General features: G+C 37.2%; 1 protein-coding gene across 1 annotated transcript in view; it reads right to left on the reverse strand.

Moving 5' to 3' along the window:
- LOC148939413 (fanconi-associated nuclease 1-like) overlaps positions 1 to 15,729 on the reverse strand; it is a 70,113-nt gene that overhangs the window by 18,898 nt on the left and 35,486 nt on the right. The window contains exons 8-9 of the mRNA XM_089106570.1: positions 8,258 to 8,550; positions 3,141 to 3,260 (exon numbers count right to left, since the gene is read on the reverse strand). Of these exons, the coding sequence (XP_088962696.1) occupies positions 3,141 to 3,260; positions 8,258 to 8,550 (413 nt within the window). The remainder of the gene's footprint in view (positions 1 to 3,140; positions 3,261 to 8,257; positions 8,551 to 15,729) is intronic.

The raw sequence follows: 15,729 nt of genomic DNA on the forward strand, positions 1-15,729 counted from the left end.
AAATGCCCTGAAAGTCTCAACTGAACAACCTTAGCCATTTCTGGCGCATTGCAGATATTCCCATTTGACAACCTGGATGCATACAGTGTCTTTTAATATAGTTCAGCATTCCCCTCAAAGTTTTCTGGAAGTTTTAATTTAATGCCCATAATGGTTCCTAAGATACTACAGCTACGCACTCTTGACAACCTAGTATTCTAGATGCACATAGTGTCTTTTGATTTAGTTCAATATGCCACGAAAGGCCAACTTAATGCCCTTAGCTGTTCCTGGAATATTGTGAATACGCCCTTTTGACAACCTCAATGCGCATTTCTACATCCCCCCCCCCAACATTCCCCTGAAAGTTTCAACGGAATAAGCTTAGCCGTTCCTGGCACATTGCATATGCGTCCTTTTGACAACCTGGATGCAAGCAGTATCTTTAGATTTAGCATAATATTCCCCACAACCTGCCCTGAAGGCTTCAACTAAACACCCTCAGCCGTTCCTGGGATATTGCCTAGCATTGTTGTACACAGTGTTTTCCACTTAATTCAACATTCTTTTCAGCATGCTCTAAAAGTTTCAACATAATACCCATGCTGAAGTATTGCAGATCCACCCTTTTGGCAACCTGAAGGCGGTTTCCGTGCAACTGGATCCTCGTTTAATCGAACCGTGTGCAACTGATCCAATTTAACTGAAGCCTCGTACAACTCAACCCCCCATTTAACTACACCCTCTTTAACTCAACCCCCGTTCAAATGAGCCCCCATTCAACTCAACTCAATTCCAACTCAACACTCATGGAACTCAGTCCTCATCCAACACAACCCCATGCAATTGAACCCATTTAACTATTCTCTCGTGCAACTCAATCCCCTTTCAACTGAACCCTTGTGCAAATCAACTCCACTCGACTCAACCCCCATGCAATTCGACCCTAATTTACCACAGTCCTCATGCAACTCAACCCTGTTTGACTCAACCCCGTTCAGCTCAACCCTCCTCAAATCAACAACATAACTAGAAAATATAATTCAGCCCGTTTTGCTGGAAGGGATAAAAGTTGAATCGAATGAAATGGTGTTTATTCATTGGTTAATGCATGTGTAAGTGTTTTATATTTTCCGCTTCTTGACTGCCAAATTATTTCCCCCTCTAAAAAATAAAATTTACCGTTATGTCGTATATATTTTAAATTACTAAAAAATTCATGCCCAGGGCCCAAACACACTTGAATCTTATGGTTGCAGCAATAGCTGCAACACAGGATAGAGAAAACCACGACCCATAGCCTCGCAAGAAAAATTTGCCCCTAATACTGATTAAGGAATCATAGTTATTATTTAGATTGATCTTAATAGTAAAAGTTTATAGCGGAAACAAATTTATAAGAACTAATAAGGAGCTGGAAACGCTGATAAGCGTTCTTTCTTCTTTTTTGTTTCTCCAGTACTAACAAGGCACTTCTATTTGTATTTTCATAATGACAACACCATCATAAAATACTTTATGGCACCGAAATATGATTTTAGTTTTATTTCTGGAGTGTAGAGGCTCGAAACAATAAAAGGTCTACCACTGAAATCTGTATGATTGAAAACCCTTAAAGTGGGGTTTAAAACTCCTCTCCTGGATACTCACCTTCCCAGTCCCATTTTCAAGTGAAAAAAAAAATTGAAAAAATCACTAAGTGAGAAAAAAAAGGATAAATGCCATTTATTATCAACTCAACACTATGATAAATTCTTGGGAGTTACTAAAAAGAGCTTGATGCCCAGAAGTATCTTCTTTTTCTTTATTTTTTCTTTGCAGCACTAGCAGGTCGCTGGAACCTCATAGGGGCGTTGAAATCGGTAGTTATCCAAGATTCTTTGAATTAGGGTTTTATTTCCCCCACCCCATAAAGGTGTGAATTAACGGGTCACTGGTTTTGATGATAGCATACTTCACCCGAAAATTCCAAATAAAAAGAGGACTGACTCTATATTCAAAATACGCGTATTAATTGCTACCGTCACAATGTTCTTTTAGACCCTTTTTTGCAGCAGAAATTTTTAATCCTGGGAAACTTCGATTTCTTCATTATACCTCACAATATTTCTTAAATTCTTTCTTACTATTGTGTATTCCAAGACTAGAGACTACATCTTATTAGAATTTAATTGTGGCCAGAGAAAAAGATATTTTGAATTTGGAGCCAAGGCCCAAATTCAACGACCCTCACTCCTTCCCATTCACACAATTTCAGACAAGCTAATTATAATACTTGATCAGCAACTGAAGTTTGGAGCAAATTTCGAGCTCCTAATCAGTACAGGTTCAAACTTTTCTTGAGCCTTGGGTCGAGTTGCATGGGGGTTGAGTTAAAAGGGGGGTTTAATTCAAAGGGGATTCAGTTGACCAAGAGTTGACCCCCCTCTCAATAATGCAGCACTACTGCACTGTCTATGATTAATATCATTAATGTTGGTAATGGTACTCAGAGTAGTAAGAACAAATGTAATTCCAACACGATTCAAAAATTTATTAGTATCTACACCAACTATGAAAATTCCCCACAGAGAGAGAGAGAGAGGGAGAGAAGAGAAAAATATAGATAGATAGATAGATACATAGAGAGATAGATAGAGAGAGAGAGAGAGAGAGATTTTTAGAGAGAGAGAGATTGAGAGATAGTGAGTGAGTGAGAGAGAGAGAGAGAGAGAGAGAGAGAGAGAGAGAAAGAGAGAGAGAGAGAGAGAGAGAGAGAGAGAGAGAGAGAGAGAGACAGAAAGAGAAAGAGGGAGAGAGAGAGAGAGAAAGGGGAGAGAGAGAGGGAGAGAAAGAGAGGGGGAGAGAGAGAAAGAGAGAGAGAAAGAGAGAGAGAAGAAGAGAGAAAGAGAGAGAAAAAAGAGACAGTGAGAGAGAGAAAAATACAGAGAGACGGGGAGAGGAGAGGAGAGAGGGAGAGAGAGAGAGAGAGAGAGAGAGAGAGAGAGAGAGAGAGAGAGAGAGAGAGAGAGAGAGAGAGAGAGAGAGAGAGAGAGAGAGAGAGAGAGAGAGAGAGAGAGAGAGAGAGAGAGAGACGGAGAGAGAGAAAAAGAGAGACAGAGAGAGAGAGAGAGATACAGAGAGGGGGAGAGGGGAAGAGAGATATGGAGCTGTATACTCACCCGTGTCTCAGGGTTCCAAACAGTAAGATCTGGAAAGCCAGATCTCCATACACGGTAGTTTTTAGTAAACCTCTCACAAATGCCAACAAATCCTGGTAAGCCAATGCTCAGAACTAAACCCTTGGAAAAAAGGAGTATAAGTAGCTATAGGAGAGTTCGCACAAATGTCGATTTATCACTAGACCAAAAAAAGTTTTCTCTTATATTGTGATTTCTCCCCTCTAATCTTGTGTTCCCATCGTCTCATTTAAGACAATGAAATGACCAATTTTAATAATGAGGTTATTCTTTTGCAGAATATCAGTCAGACAAGAAACTATCCAAAGGAGCTTATACGGTAATCTCTGCTTCCAACAAGTTGCGTAAAACCAAATCACTTGACAACTCCGGTTCTTAGGGGGTGAGCAGAGACTAAAGTAAACACATACCAAAGAAAAAGCTTATTTATGGCAAATAACAAAACTAGTGATCAAGTCGGGCTAAAATTTTAAACTAACCTTCAGTAACCCAGAAGGCTTTAGCTATGAATAAGCTCGAATAAAAGGGGACTAGGGTTGTTGGGTCGAAATCTACTCGGTATATACCATATAGGGGAGTGCAAAGAGATCAGAAGTTTTGCGCATTTCTTAGTTAAAATATAACCTTAAAATACATTTTGTTCATCTCTATGTGACCAATGTAGCTGGTTTAGATGTACCACTAATCCCCCTCCAATTAGGCGCGGAATCGTTCTCTGTTGATAGTAATTTCTCTGTGGTTATATTTGGAACTTTCTGCCACGATCCATCCACCGTGTAGCAAGATCAATTGCCAACTCAAGTCTATGGAAGAGTTGAATATTCGATGCCATAGGCTCTAAGAGCCTAGGCAACCTAAACTTATGGATTTAAGTCCTACCAGACGACTTTCAAGGGGAATAAAGTTGGCAAGTTAAAACTCCTGATTTGATTTGCTTCCTACACTGACTGTATTTCAAACAATAGGCTATACGAAAAATGTGGTTCAATACCACTCTCTAGGGATATAATGAAGGAATGGTTGAGGTGGTTAAGGCACGTTATGCGGATGAAGGATGACATATTGCCGAAGATTGTTCTTTTCAGCCAACCGTCTAGGGCTAAACGGAAAGCAGGTCGTCCCCGTCTGGGACGGGAGGACGTCATAAAGAAAGATTTAAAGAAAATGGGAACTTCGTGTGCGGGTGTAAAAAGGGAGGTTTTGAATAAATTGGGATGGAGGAGGAGTGTGCGTAGCTGTGTTGGCCTCAGGCGGCTTGGTGCTGCGGTGAGTTGTTAGTAGTAGTAGTAGCAATTGACAAACATTAGCGACTATCACCTCTTTTAAGAACCACGAGTGCATCTCCTTAATAAGCCTCGGGATTCATTATATAACATTTTTTAAATTTAAGAGTCTTTTCTTATATTGGACGGTGAAATTGTATAAAAATCCACCTAAACCACGTTTTATTGCTGGAGCAGCGAGGTGTCCAACCAGATTTGTGGCCACTGACCTGTCTTTAATTTTAGGAGAAATTAGACATAAATTTAAAGCATGTTGCTCTGGAATTATAATTTTTTCTAACTTTAATCCATATTGGAGTGTTAGTAATTCATTACAAGTGAAAGACTCTTTGGCTATGGTTTCAGCTAAGAGAGTCTATGCATTTGATTTTGCTACACTGTATACAAATCTGTCACTTAATTTAGTGTTCGAAAAATTGAGAACGGTTATTAAGAAATCTTTTCTTTTGTCTAATATGAGATTTTTAAAAATAGATACTTTTAATAAAAAAAAGCCCGATGGACGAATTTCTTTAAAAGTACTATTAGTTCAGGATGTTATAGCTTGGACATGACATATGATTTACTGAAAATTTTTTTGGTCAATACTTTTATAAGGTTTAAATGTAATTTATATAAACAAATTATTGGCATTCATATGGTTGGGAATACCAGTCCATTTATAGCAGACTTTTTTTTAAGTCAATTAGAATATAATTAAATGATAAATAAAAATAGCCCAAGTAATGTAAAATATTACCTTTCAAATAATAAAAGATATTTGGATGATCTCTTGGTAATTATTTGTGCGGAGTTTATAGAGATTTCAGAAAATATTTATTCACTAGAGATAATTTTGGAGCCTAGCTATGGGACAGGATACTCTGAACATTTTGAGATTTCAATATTAATATTTCAGATGATTATAAATTAACTTTTAAAATATATATTAATACTGATGATTTAAATTTTGAAGTAATTAATTTCCCATTCTTCGAAAGTAAGATACATTCAGATATCACTTATTCAGCTTTTTATTCCTAACTATTTAGGTATGCAAGAATTTGCAGTAATTACACAGATTTCAAAAATAGATGTCAAACGCTTAGCCAAAAATTTATTTCAAGAGGTTTTTCTGCCAGTAAAATTAGTTGGCAATTAAAAAAATTTAGCTTTGTGCATAATGAGCTTTTAGGTAAATATACAAAAAATTACAAAGAACTACTGAGGGATATTTTAATGTAATTTCTCTTTCAGTTTTCTTTTGGGATTTTCGAATTTGTACAATGTTTCCAGACCAGCTTGAAGGGTTTTAAATCTATAATTGGTTCCAGAAACCAATAAACCACTCTGTTTTGTAACTCAAATCCAGCCCATAGAGTCTTTAATTGTTCCAGATTTGTTTTTAAGTTTCACTGACCTATGGGATGCCAATATGGATAGAACCAATCTTATTTTGTATGTATTTTTTTGAATAATTTTACTAGCATGCATGGGTTTCACAAGTTTTACCTAACATGGGATACCATAAGAGAGCTTTATGGTAGACGCTCCACCGTGCCGTGTAAGGAAAGTAAGGCGTCAAAACCCATTTAGGCAGGTGGTATTTACTCTCATGAGCCCTAATGAAATTTAATTACTTGGAAATATTTCGTTAGATTTGAGATGATTTTGCTTGTAAACTTACAACAGCTTGCAAAGATTCGGACATTTCGATTTGGTTATACTGTTTTGTCCTAGGTAATTGAACAGATAAGTAAGGTTAAGACCTCGTTCAAGTGCTCATTTATCTCAATTACTGGATTAGGATGACAGTTCTTTTCTTTCTCTTTCTCTCTCTCTCTCTCTCTCTCTCTCTCTCTCTCTCTCTCTCTCTCTCTCTCTGTCTGTCTGTCTGTCTGTGTGTGTGTGTCTGTCTCTCTCTCTCTCTCTCTCTCTCTCTCTCTCTCTCTCTCTCTCTCTCTCTCTCTCTCTCTCTCTCTCTCTCTCTCTCTCTCTCTCTCTCTCTCTCTCTCTCTCTCTCTCTCTCTCTCTCTCTCTCTCTCTCTTTTTTTTTTTTTTTTTAGCCAAGTAATTATCTCTAAAACATTGTAGATTGAATATTTTTGCATTATTACACTTGAAGCAAGGTGCGAGACAAATATCTCTCTGCTAAAAAGCTAGTAGTGAGTGGAGAAGAGACCATTGGAGGGGCCAAGGGCCTGTTTTCTCCCAGCAATCATATAAATTAAAATCATAACAAGTTTCCAATTAAAACAAGGAGCTATCTGCCAACCATTCTGCTGAGAAAGATGACTCTGAGGGAACTATGTGCAGCTTGGGCTTAGCTCTTAAAAAACATTTTTACACCAATTCAGGACTTAGATCAATTTTAAACCAGGTAACAGTACAGTTTGGACTCGGCTTATATTTTTGAAATGTCAGAACTTAGCTTTGTTCAACATCAGGGAAAACTTGGGTCATGTTGACCTTACCAGGACTTGACTCGCTTTTGTACCGTGTCAAAACTTGGGTTACATTTACACCCAGACAGGAATTAACTCATTTTCACCGATTCAGTCACAGCTTGAAATTATTTCAGTTGTGCAAAAGACTAAGCTTGGCTCGTTTTACGACTGAGCTCATTTAACAATGGATCAGTCCGTAGGTTCGACTTGATAATTTGACACTGAGAATGAAAATCCGTGGTTACAGTTTAGGTAAGGTGCAACATGCTTACCTTCCTGCCAAAAGTTTGGGGTTACGATGAGCAATAGGTTCAATTTGTACTTCTAATCATACAGATTTCAATTCTATACATACATTTGGTGTTTACAAGGTAGTTCATGCCCACCTTTTCTACTAAAACATATATTCAAATATAATCCATTTGCATAATTTGGAGTCTTTAGGTCAAGTCCCCAGTGAAGTTGTGTTGCTATTAGAAATATACCAGATTTGCTATCAGAATTCTATCAGCGGGGTTATGATACGCACCGTGGATATATGCATAGCTCTTCATTAGTTACAGACGAGTTTCTATGCTCTAGGGTAGTTCGTAATTTTGAACAAACACCAACCCCCCCCCCCCTCTACATACACGTATGACATATCAAACCGAAGCCATAAACTAGCACAACATAAGATTCAGACATAAATACACGGAGAACACCTTTCCTGTTTGGTTAATAGTACTCTCTTTTGTAAAATTGATTATCTTTTAACTTTTTACGATTGAGCTGTTCAGAGGTTAATCTGACCAAGTGCAAAAACCAGAAATTATTTTTAATGGTTACCCTAGATTTTACATCCATTTGTTCCATACGAAGTGACCGCATAATATATACCTGGAAGACATATCACTCATTGCTAGGTCAAATCATCCCTTACTCCCTGGCATTACTTTTCTTAATGAAAAACTTTGAGGCTAATCAAAATCTACATGCAGATTTCACAAAGTTATCTAATACAAAATCAATCGTGGTGCAAGAAAAACATATGGCAGGTTCACTTTTAAGACGACTTTACCTCAAAATCTGGATAGTAATCTTACCAGTGAGAAAAGCAGATAAATTTTGTCAAGAAATAACTCCTGAAAACAGATGTTTAAAAATATTAAAATTTACAGGTCATTTTTTAGGCGTATTCCTATCTACTGTAAAACTCGAAAGATGAAGAGAATAATAGTTAACGGTAGGGATTTTTCACATAAATTGACAAACAAAATTAATAAATTTTACAAAAATTATTACTTTAACTGAATTTTTTTTGCATGGGTTTTTTAGCATGTGACCCTCAAGCCCACCCCACCCCCTTCAAGAATGTAGACATCATTATTAATTGTTTCTTAGTACTTACAACACAATTATTCACAGATCCCAGCAATGACCAATTGACTAAGGATATAACATCGCAGTTTTTCTCCCAAACTGCATTGAAAGTGTTTCGGACCTCTTCTTCTCTCCATTCTCTCATGTTTTGAAGCCTTTCATCAATAAACGCCTTTCGATTTTCATAAAATGAACTGTCCAAATCTAGAGGCGCTTCTTGCTGTATTCCTATAAATGCATCAGGTATGTCCAAGTCATAGAGTATGTCCCAGAAAGATAATCCAAAGAGAGATGTAAACAACGATCCTTCAGAATGGATGCCTATAATTGAAAATGTACTTTAAACTTGTGATTTAGATCACTGCAAAATATTTTAATTTAAAAAAACAAACGTTCTTAAGTAAATACTAACGGCTTATTCAAAAGAACTTGTCCGACTTCGCTGGCTCGTTGTCCAAAAAAGTCTAAAAAAGAGGCTAAAAAGGCTCGTTGTAGGATCCTTTAGTTCACTATTATCACTTCCTTTAGTTCACTTTACTTTCTGTTGCGTGAGTTAGTGTCGAATTACAGAGGAATATTTTGCTGAGATGAAATTTGAGATGAACTCAATTTTTTTTTTAAATCAATCATCTTAGAAATTCCAAATAACGCATTTAGAAGAACAAATAAAATTCAACTAATTACTGAAAAAATATAAATGTTTTACTTTTATAACTTTAATAAATCAAATAATATTTACATTTTGATTACTAAATATTAGTATATGTATATTAAACTGACAATGGACATTCATTGTATTTTTTCAGTAAAGTGCAAATTATGTTCTGGCCTAGGGAAGGCATAGGGGTTTTGAGCCCTGATCATGTTAATTTCTGCTCGTTTTGAGTTTAACTCGGTTATTTATTGTAATTTCTGTTCATTTGTGTTTCATTTATTCATCGATACTGATATGTTGTAGTTTCACGCTTGATCGATTATTTGATTTTATTTTTGCTCATTTGTGGTTTAAGGGAGTTCTTTACTTTTTTTTGAAAAACTTATCTTGTGGAAAAAGTTTTTTTTAATTAATTTCTGTTCGTTTTATATTGTCATAGTCTTTTCACGGAAAAAGAAAATAATTCTTTAAATCTTTTCGTTTTTTTAAGACTTTATAGTTTGGCCTGCTATTTGTATGTTGGAGAAACATTTTCAGCAATTTTTAACAAAATACTCCCTTTTATAAATCTGGACACAAATAGTAGTGTTTAATTTAGTTTCATACCTCCTCTAGTTGACCTGAAATAGAAAACTTGATACCACTCGCCAAAAAAATCTGTTTACTTTTTTTGATAGCTTGGATACACTTACACTATTTTGATTTGGTTAAATTTTAAGAAGTAGCCCCGAAAGTTTGAACATAACACCCTCAGTCGTTCTTGGGATACTGTTGAGATGCATTATTGGGAATTATCATTAACACAGTGCCTTTTGATTTAATCTTAAGGCAACATTTAGTTTTTAAACATAATGGAACGGGAGGGTGGGCGTGAGGAGGGGAGACTAGTTGACCTCCAATCACTTTCGACTATAAGAAAAGGCATTAGCCCTTTCTATTTTCAATCGAATGAGCCCTTTTTGAAATTCCTACAAAAACTCCTTCGATATGAAGTGCCCTGGTCTAGACAAAAAAAAAATAATAATAATACATTGCACCCACATCGATCTTTACTATAAAAATATCAAACCTTCCAATCACTTTCGGCAATTAAAAAGGGCACTAGCCCTTTCAATTTCCAATCGAATGAGTCCTTTTTGAGTTTCTACGACAACGCTTTCTATAAGCACCTTATATGCCACCAGGGCATAAATTACAACCTTTGCGCAAAGGGCTGCGAGGGAGCTGCCATACTCAAAGACCTAATTTTCAGACTTTTACAATACGGTGAAGAAAGTGGAAGTCTAAAAATTTTTAGTGAATGTGTTTCGGAGTCTAGTAGACGTGAGAGTTACTCTCCAATCACTTTCAACCATTAAAAAAGGCACTAGCCCTTTCAAATTCCAATCGAATGAGCCCTTTTGAAGTTTCTACGACTACTCTTTCAATAAAAACCTATAGGCCCCCAGGGCAAAACTTACAACCCCTGCCCAGACGGCTGGGGGGGGGGGGTCATCCTCAGAGACCTAATTTCCAGAACTTTCAACTACATTGAAAATTACGTGAAGAAAATTGATATCTCAAAATTTTGACTGGATGTGTTTGGGGAAATGGTGGGCGTGAGAGAGGGGTTAGTTGCCCTCCAAACACTTCCGACTATTAAAAAGGGCACTAGCCCTTTCAATTTTCAATCGAATGAGCCCTTTTCAGAGTTCCTAGAACAACTCCCCCGATACGAAGTGCCCTAATCTAAACAAAAGAAAAAATAATAGAAACACATTATAAACACATGAATCTCTATTGTAAAAATACGAAACCGTCAAAATCCTTTTGGCAATTCAAAAGGGTCTTATTCCTTTCAATTTCTAATTATATAAGTCCTTTTTTAGTTTCTACATCAACGCATTCTAAAAAAAACTTATATGCCCCCTGGGCATAAATTACAATCCTTGCCCTGAGGGCTGTGAGGGGGTTGTCATCCTCAAAGACCTAATTTCAAGAACTTTCAACTACGTTAAACAAAACGGCTATCTCAAAATTTTGATTGGAAGTCTTTGGGGAAATGGTGGGCGTGAGAGTTACTCTCCAATCACTTTCAACTATTAAAAAAGGCACAAGCCCTTTCAATTTCCAATCCAATGAGCCCTTTTGAAGTTTCTACGACAACGCTTTCAATAAAAACCTTATATGCCCCCAGGGCATAACTTACAACCCTTGCCCTGAGGGCTGAGGGGGTGTCATCCTAAAATAAATTATTTCCAGACCTTTCAACTACGCTGAACAAAATGACTATTTCAAAATTTTGATTAGATATGTTTGGGGAAATGGCGGATGTAACAGGGGGGTCACTTACCCTTCAATCAATTTGAACTATCAAAAAGGGCACTTGCCCGTTCAATTTCAAATTGAATTATTCCTTTTTGAAGTTTATACAACAACGAGTTCTATAAGAATAAACTTATAGGCCCCAGGATATAACTTACAAACCTTGTCATGGAGGTTATGGGGAGAGTGTCATCCTGAAAGACATACTCTCCAGACTTTTTAGCTACGTCGAACAAAATGGTTGTCTCAAAATTTTGATTGGATGTGTTTGGGGTAATGGTGCGTGTGAGAGGCAGGGGCGTCCCAAAGGGGAAGGCGGGGAGGGGCGCGCCGCACCTCCTATGTTTTTGGCATTCGGTAAAATTTTCGCCAAAGGCTAAAAGTCCGGCAGAAATTTAGCAAAATTGCCCACAATTTACCGAAATTCTTGATTTCTGCTGAAAATTCGACATAAATCAGCTAGCAATTCGGTAAAATTTACGAAGATCTGCCCCTCCAATGAAATGAGTCTCGGGACGCCACTGGTGAGAGGGGTGTAAGTTATCTTCCAATCACTTTCGACTATTAAAAAGGGCACAAGCCCTTCTAATTTTCAATCGAATGAGCCCTTTTGGCAGTTTTTACAACTTCACTATTGAAAAAAAGCTTATATGCCCCCAGGGCATAACTTACTACCCTTGCCCTGAGAGCTCTGAGGTGGTTATCATCCTCAGAGATCTAATTTCTAAGACTTTTAAATACGTTGAACAATATGGTTATCTCAAAATTTTGATTGAATGTGTGGATAAATGGTGGGCATGAGAGGGGGGTTAGTTGCCCTCAAATCACTTTCGACTATTAAAAGGGGCACTAGCCCTTTGAATCTTCAATCAAATGGACCCTTTTTCAAGTTTCTACGACAAAGATTTCAATGAAAACCTTATATGCCCCCAGGGCATAACTTATAACCCTTGCCCTGAAGACTGTGGGGGGAGTGTCCTGCTCAAAGGTATAATTTCCAGAACTTTCAACTACGTTGAAACAAAATGGATATCTCAAAATTTTGATTGGATGTTTCTTGGGAAATGGTGGGCGTGGAAGGGGTATTAGTTCCCTCCCAATCCCTTTCGACTATTAAAAGGGCACTAGCCATTTCAATTTCCAATCGAATGAGCCCTTTTTGAAGTTTTTAACTTACAATCCTTGCCCGGAGGGCTGTCGGGGGGGGGGGGTGTCATCCTCATAGACCTAATTTCCAGAACTTTAAACTACGTTGAACAAGATGTCTATCAAGCAACTTTGATTTGATGTGATTGGGGAAATGGTGAGCTTTAGAGGGGGGTTAGTTACCCTTAAAACTCTTTTTATAATCAGGAAGGGCGTCAACCCTTTGAATTTCAAATCGAATGAGCCCTTTTTCAAGTGTCTACGACAAAGATTTCACTGAAAACCTTATATGCCCCCACGACATTTTAGAAAAGAAAGGAAGAAAATAGGAAATAATAATGAATCTTATTTACATTCAGAGTTCAATGGGGTAACACCAAAATTGAATTGGATATTATTGCCTGTCTGGATTTATTTCGGTGAGGTCATAAAATATAGGTCATTTAGTCCAAGTGAGTTGTTGACCTGAGTTAACTTAAGAGGATTATAAATTGGAATCTAGTTTGCTTTTAATTTGACCTATATTTCGATATTCATTAATTCAGTGTTTTTTCTTGAATTAATACTGGGACTTTTTAATTTGTGTGGCGATTGCGATAGCTATGAAAAGCATTGACGAAACGCCTGAACTTGTATATTCCCCAGTGCTGAATTCTATTCAAAGCAATTTGCTAAGCAGAATTGAGGAGGATATTATCAAAAGACATGGTATGGAGTTTTTTGACGTGAACATAGTCAAAGAAGCTAAAAGTTTACTGTGGCAAATAAGTGCACCTGAATCGGATTGCCCAGCACGTAAGGGGAACAATGCATTTTCTAGTCATTTTAGTGACATTATTTCTCTGTTAAGAGCTCTTGACAGTAGCGACACTTTTGTACCTATGTTTGTGATAAAGCGACCTACTGAGGTGCCATGTCTCCCTGCAAATGCTTATACTTCTTTACTCTCAAAATTTTATGAAGCTACAACAAGTGGTTGTTGAAATGTCAGGACAATTATCAGTTGAATTTTCTTCAACTACCCAAACCTACCCCAGCAATTGACACTCATTATGGTCTCTAAAGTGCCTTCAGAGCTGTTTTATTGGATTAAATGCAAAACTGTTCTCGATCAAATAGCTGGGCATTAATTAATTTGTAGCGTGAAACCTGTTAATGACAGATGGTATGTCAATATTGATAAATCTGCAACTGAAGATTCTGTACATCAGTTCAGAACTTTATTACCGGAGCAACAGTTAAAGTACAATCCAAGCACTTTTTTGGGATTCTCAGAGGTTTCCCAGTTGATGTCGACCACTCAGTTATTAAACGACTGCAAGGTATAATAAGTGCAATCGATTGGCTAAGACTGTGTGAGTCAAGTTTGACTTTGAGGACTCGTTCAATCAGTCTGCGTTTTTCAAAGAAGGAATTAAAGTTGGATATTAATTTTTTTCGAATTCATCAATTTAAGGAAATACCTAAATGCTGCTTCAAATGCCGGTCTTACGATCACCTTCACAGTGCTTGCACCAGCAATGTCCCGAAATGTGCCAGATGTGCTGGGCCACATCTTTCTACTAAGGATAGTCCTTGTAGCGCCGTTCCCAAGTGTGCTAACTGTGCTAAAAACCATGCTTCTTATAGTCTGTCCTGCCCAGTATCTAAGGAACTAATGTTGCGTTCCCCCATTCTGCAATGACTTTGGAGTTTTCAATAATATCGTTCAATATTAATGGTACAAAGGATAAGGACTTCGTTATTGATGAGCTCTACAATGATTTTGATTTGGTCTGTCTACAGGAGCATCTTCTTACAGACTTTAGCATTAACGTTCTGCGTCGGAGCCTTCATCATGATGTGTTTTTTACTACTGCCAGAACCATATGAAGCCGCCCATCCGGTGGGCTAGCTTGTGTTTTTAAGCGCACTCCCAATTTGGTTTCGCCGGTGATTTTTTACTCGGATGACTTTTTTTGGGCTGTTCGTATGGGCACTACAGTTTTAATTAATTCTTATCTGCCGTACGATGATTGTTCTGCCAGATTGGCGACTAGATATTCCTACGAATGTAACTCGCTCAAGTGTTCAGTGGAAAAAGTTCTTTCTAGTTCTCTGCATTATATGATCATCATTGCATTTAATGCGGATGTAAATCTTTTACCCGTGAGAAGTGATTCGTTGTTAGATTGCCTTCCATCCTATCATATTATACCCAAAACTCATCCGTTTTCTTATATTCACCCTTCAGGCAGCAAGAGTAATATTGATCACATTATTTGTTCACCTAGTATTAGTACAGCAATAGTGTTTCTACATATTGAAGAACAAGACTTAGACCATCTCCCTATTTCATTTACTCTTACGCTTAACATAAACCGTGTAAGTATTCGTAAAGTACCTCAGTCTACAAAATGGTTTGAAAAAAGTTATTGGAAGAAAGCTGATGTCCCTCTCTATGCGTTTACACTAACAAACCTGCTGCCTGCTATACGAGTTCCCTATCATCTGCTCCAGTGCTCTATACCAGTAAATTGCCAAAAGGACCTGGAATGCTATTATAGTCAAATAATTAAATGTCTAAAAGATGCCGAGGCAGTTGCAGTGCCGCTGCAACGTGTTAGATGTGGTACGCAAAAACCTATTTGGTCTTTAGATCCTAATTTAAAAACCTTGAAAAATAAAGCAGTTTTGGTTAAAAGTTTGGAATGAATGTGATAGACCGCCTTGTGGAATTGTATCTGACCTTAAGCGTAAGACGCGACAGTGAATATAAAAAAGTATCTTAAGTCAATGCGTTATTGTGGTATGAATTTTTCAGTTTCAAAGAGAGAATGGCGAAAAGTTATTAATTCTGAGTCGATTAGAAGTGATTTGCCAAGTAGTGATTGTCTTACTGCATCTGCCTGGCATGACCATTACTCGTCTATTTTTTCTAATGTTAATTACCGTGTGCATTTTTTGTATACTCATTCTCTTTCTACTATTTTTAGTACCCCCCCCCTATCTCAGCGTCTTTGTATCCCCATTTCTCTTTCATCCGTAGTTGAAGCAATTAAGGAACTTAAATTAGATAATATTGATTATAATGGTATCTCTAGATTTTATCTTTAATTAGAATGTTCCCCCCTTATTGACCATATACATTTACGTTTTCACGTGTTTATGTGATCTTTTGGTGTACCGGAGAGTTTTTGTGTGGCGCTGTTTCCTCAATTTTAAAGAGGGAAAATTCTCATTTTATTTTCTCTTCATACCAACCCATTATTTTCTCTAGCACTTTCAGTAAAGTTCTTAAGCATGTATTACTAGCTTTTGAGACTAACAATATGCTTGAGAGAGATAACCAGTTTGGATTTAAGCCCGAAGTAGGTTGTCAGCATGAACATCGTGTATTATCTTCTTTGCTTCTT

Source organism: Artemia sp. Qi Xiang Cuo, chromosome 21, assembly GCF_049724085.1.
Source record: "Artemia sp. Qi Xiang Cuo chromosome 21, ASM4972408v1, whole genome shotgun sequence".
Classification (NCBI taxonomy): domain Eukaryota; kingdom Metazoa; phylum Arthropoda; class Branchiopoda; order Anostraca; family Artemiidae; genus Artemia; species Artemia sp. Qi Xiang Cuo.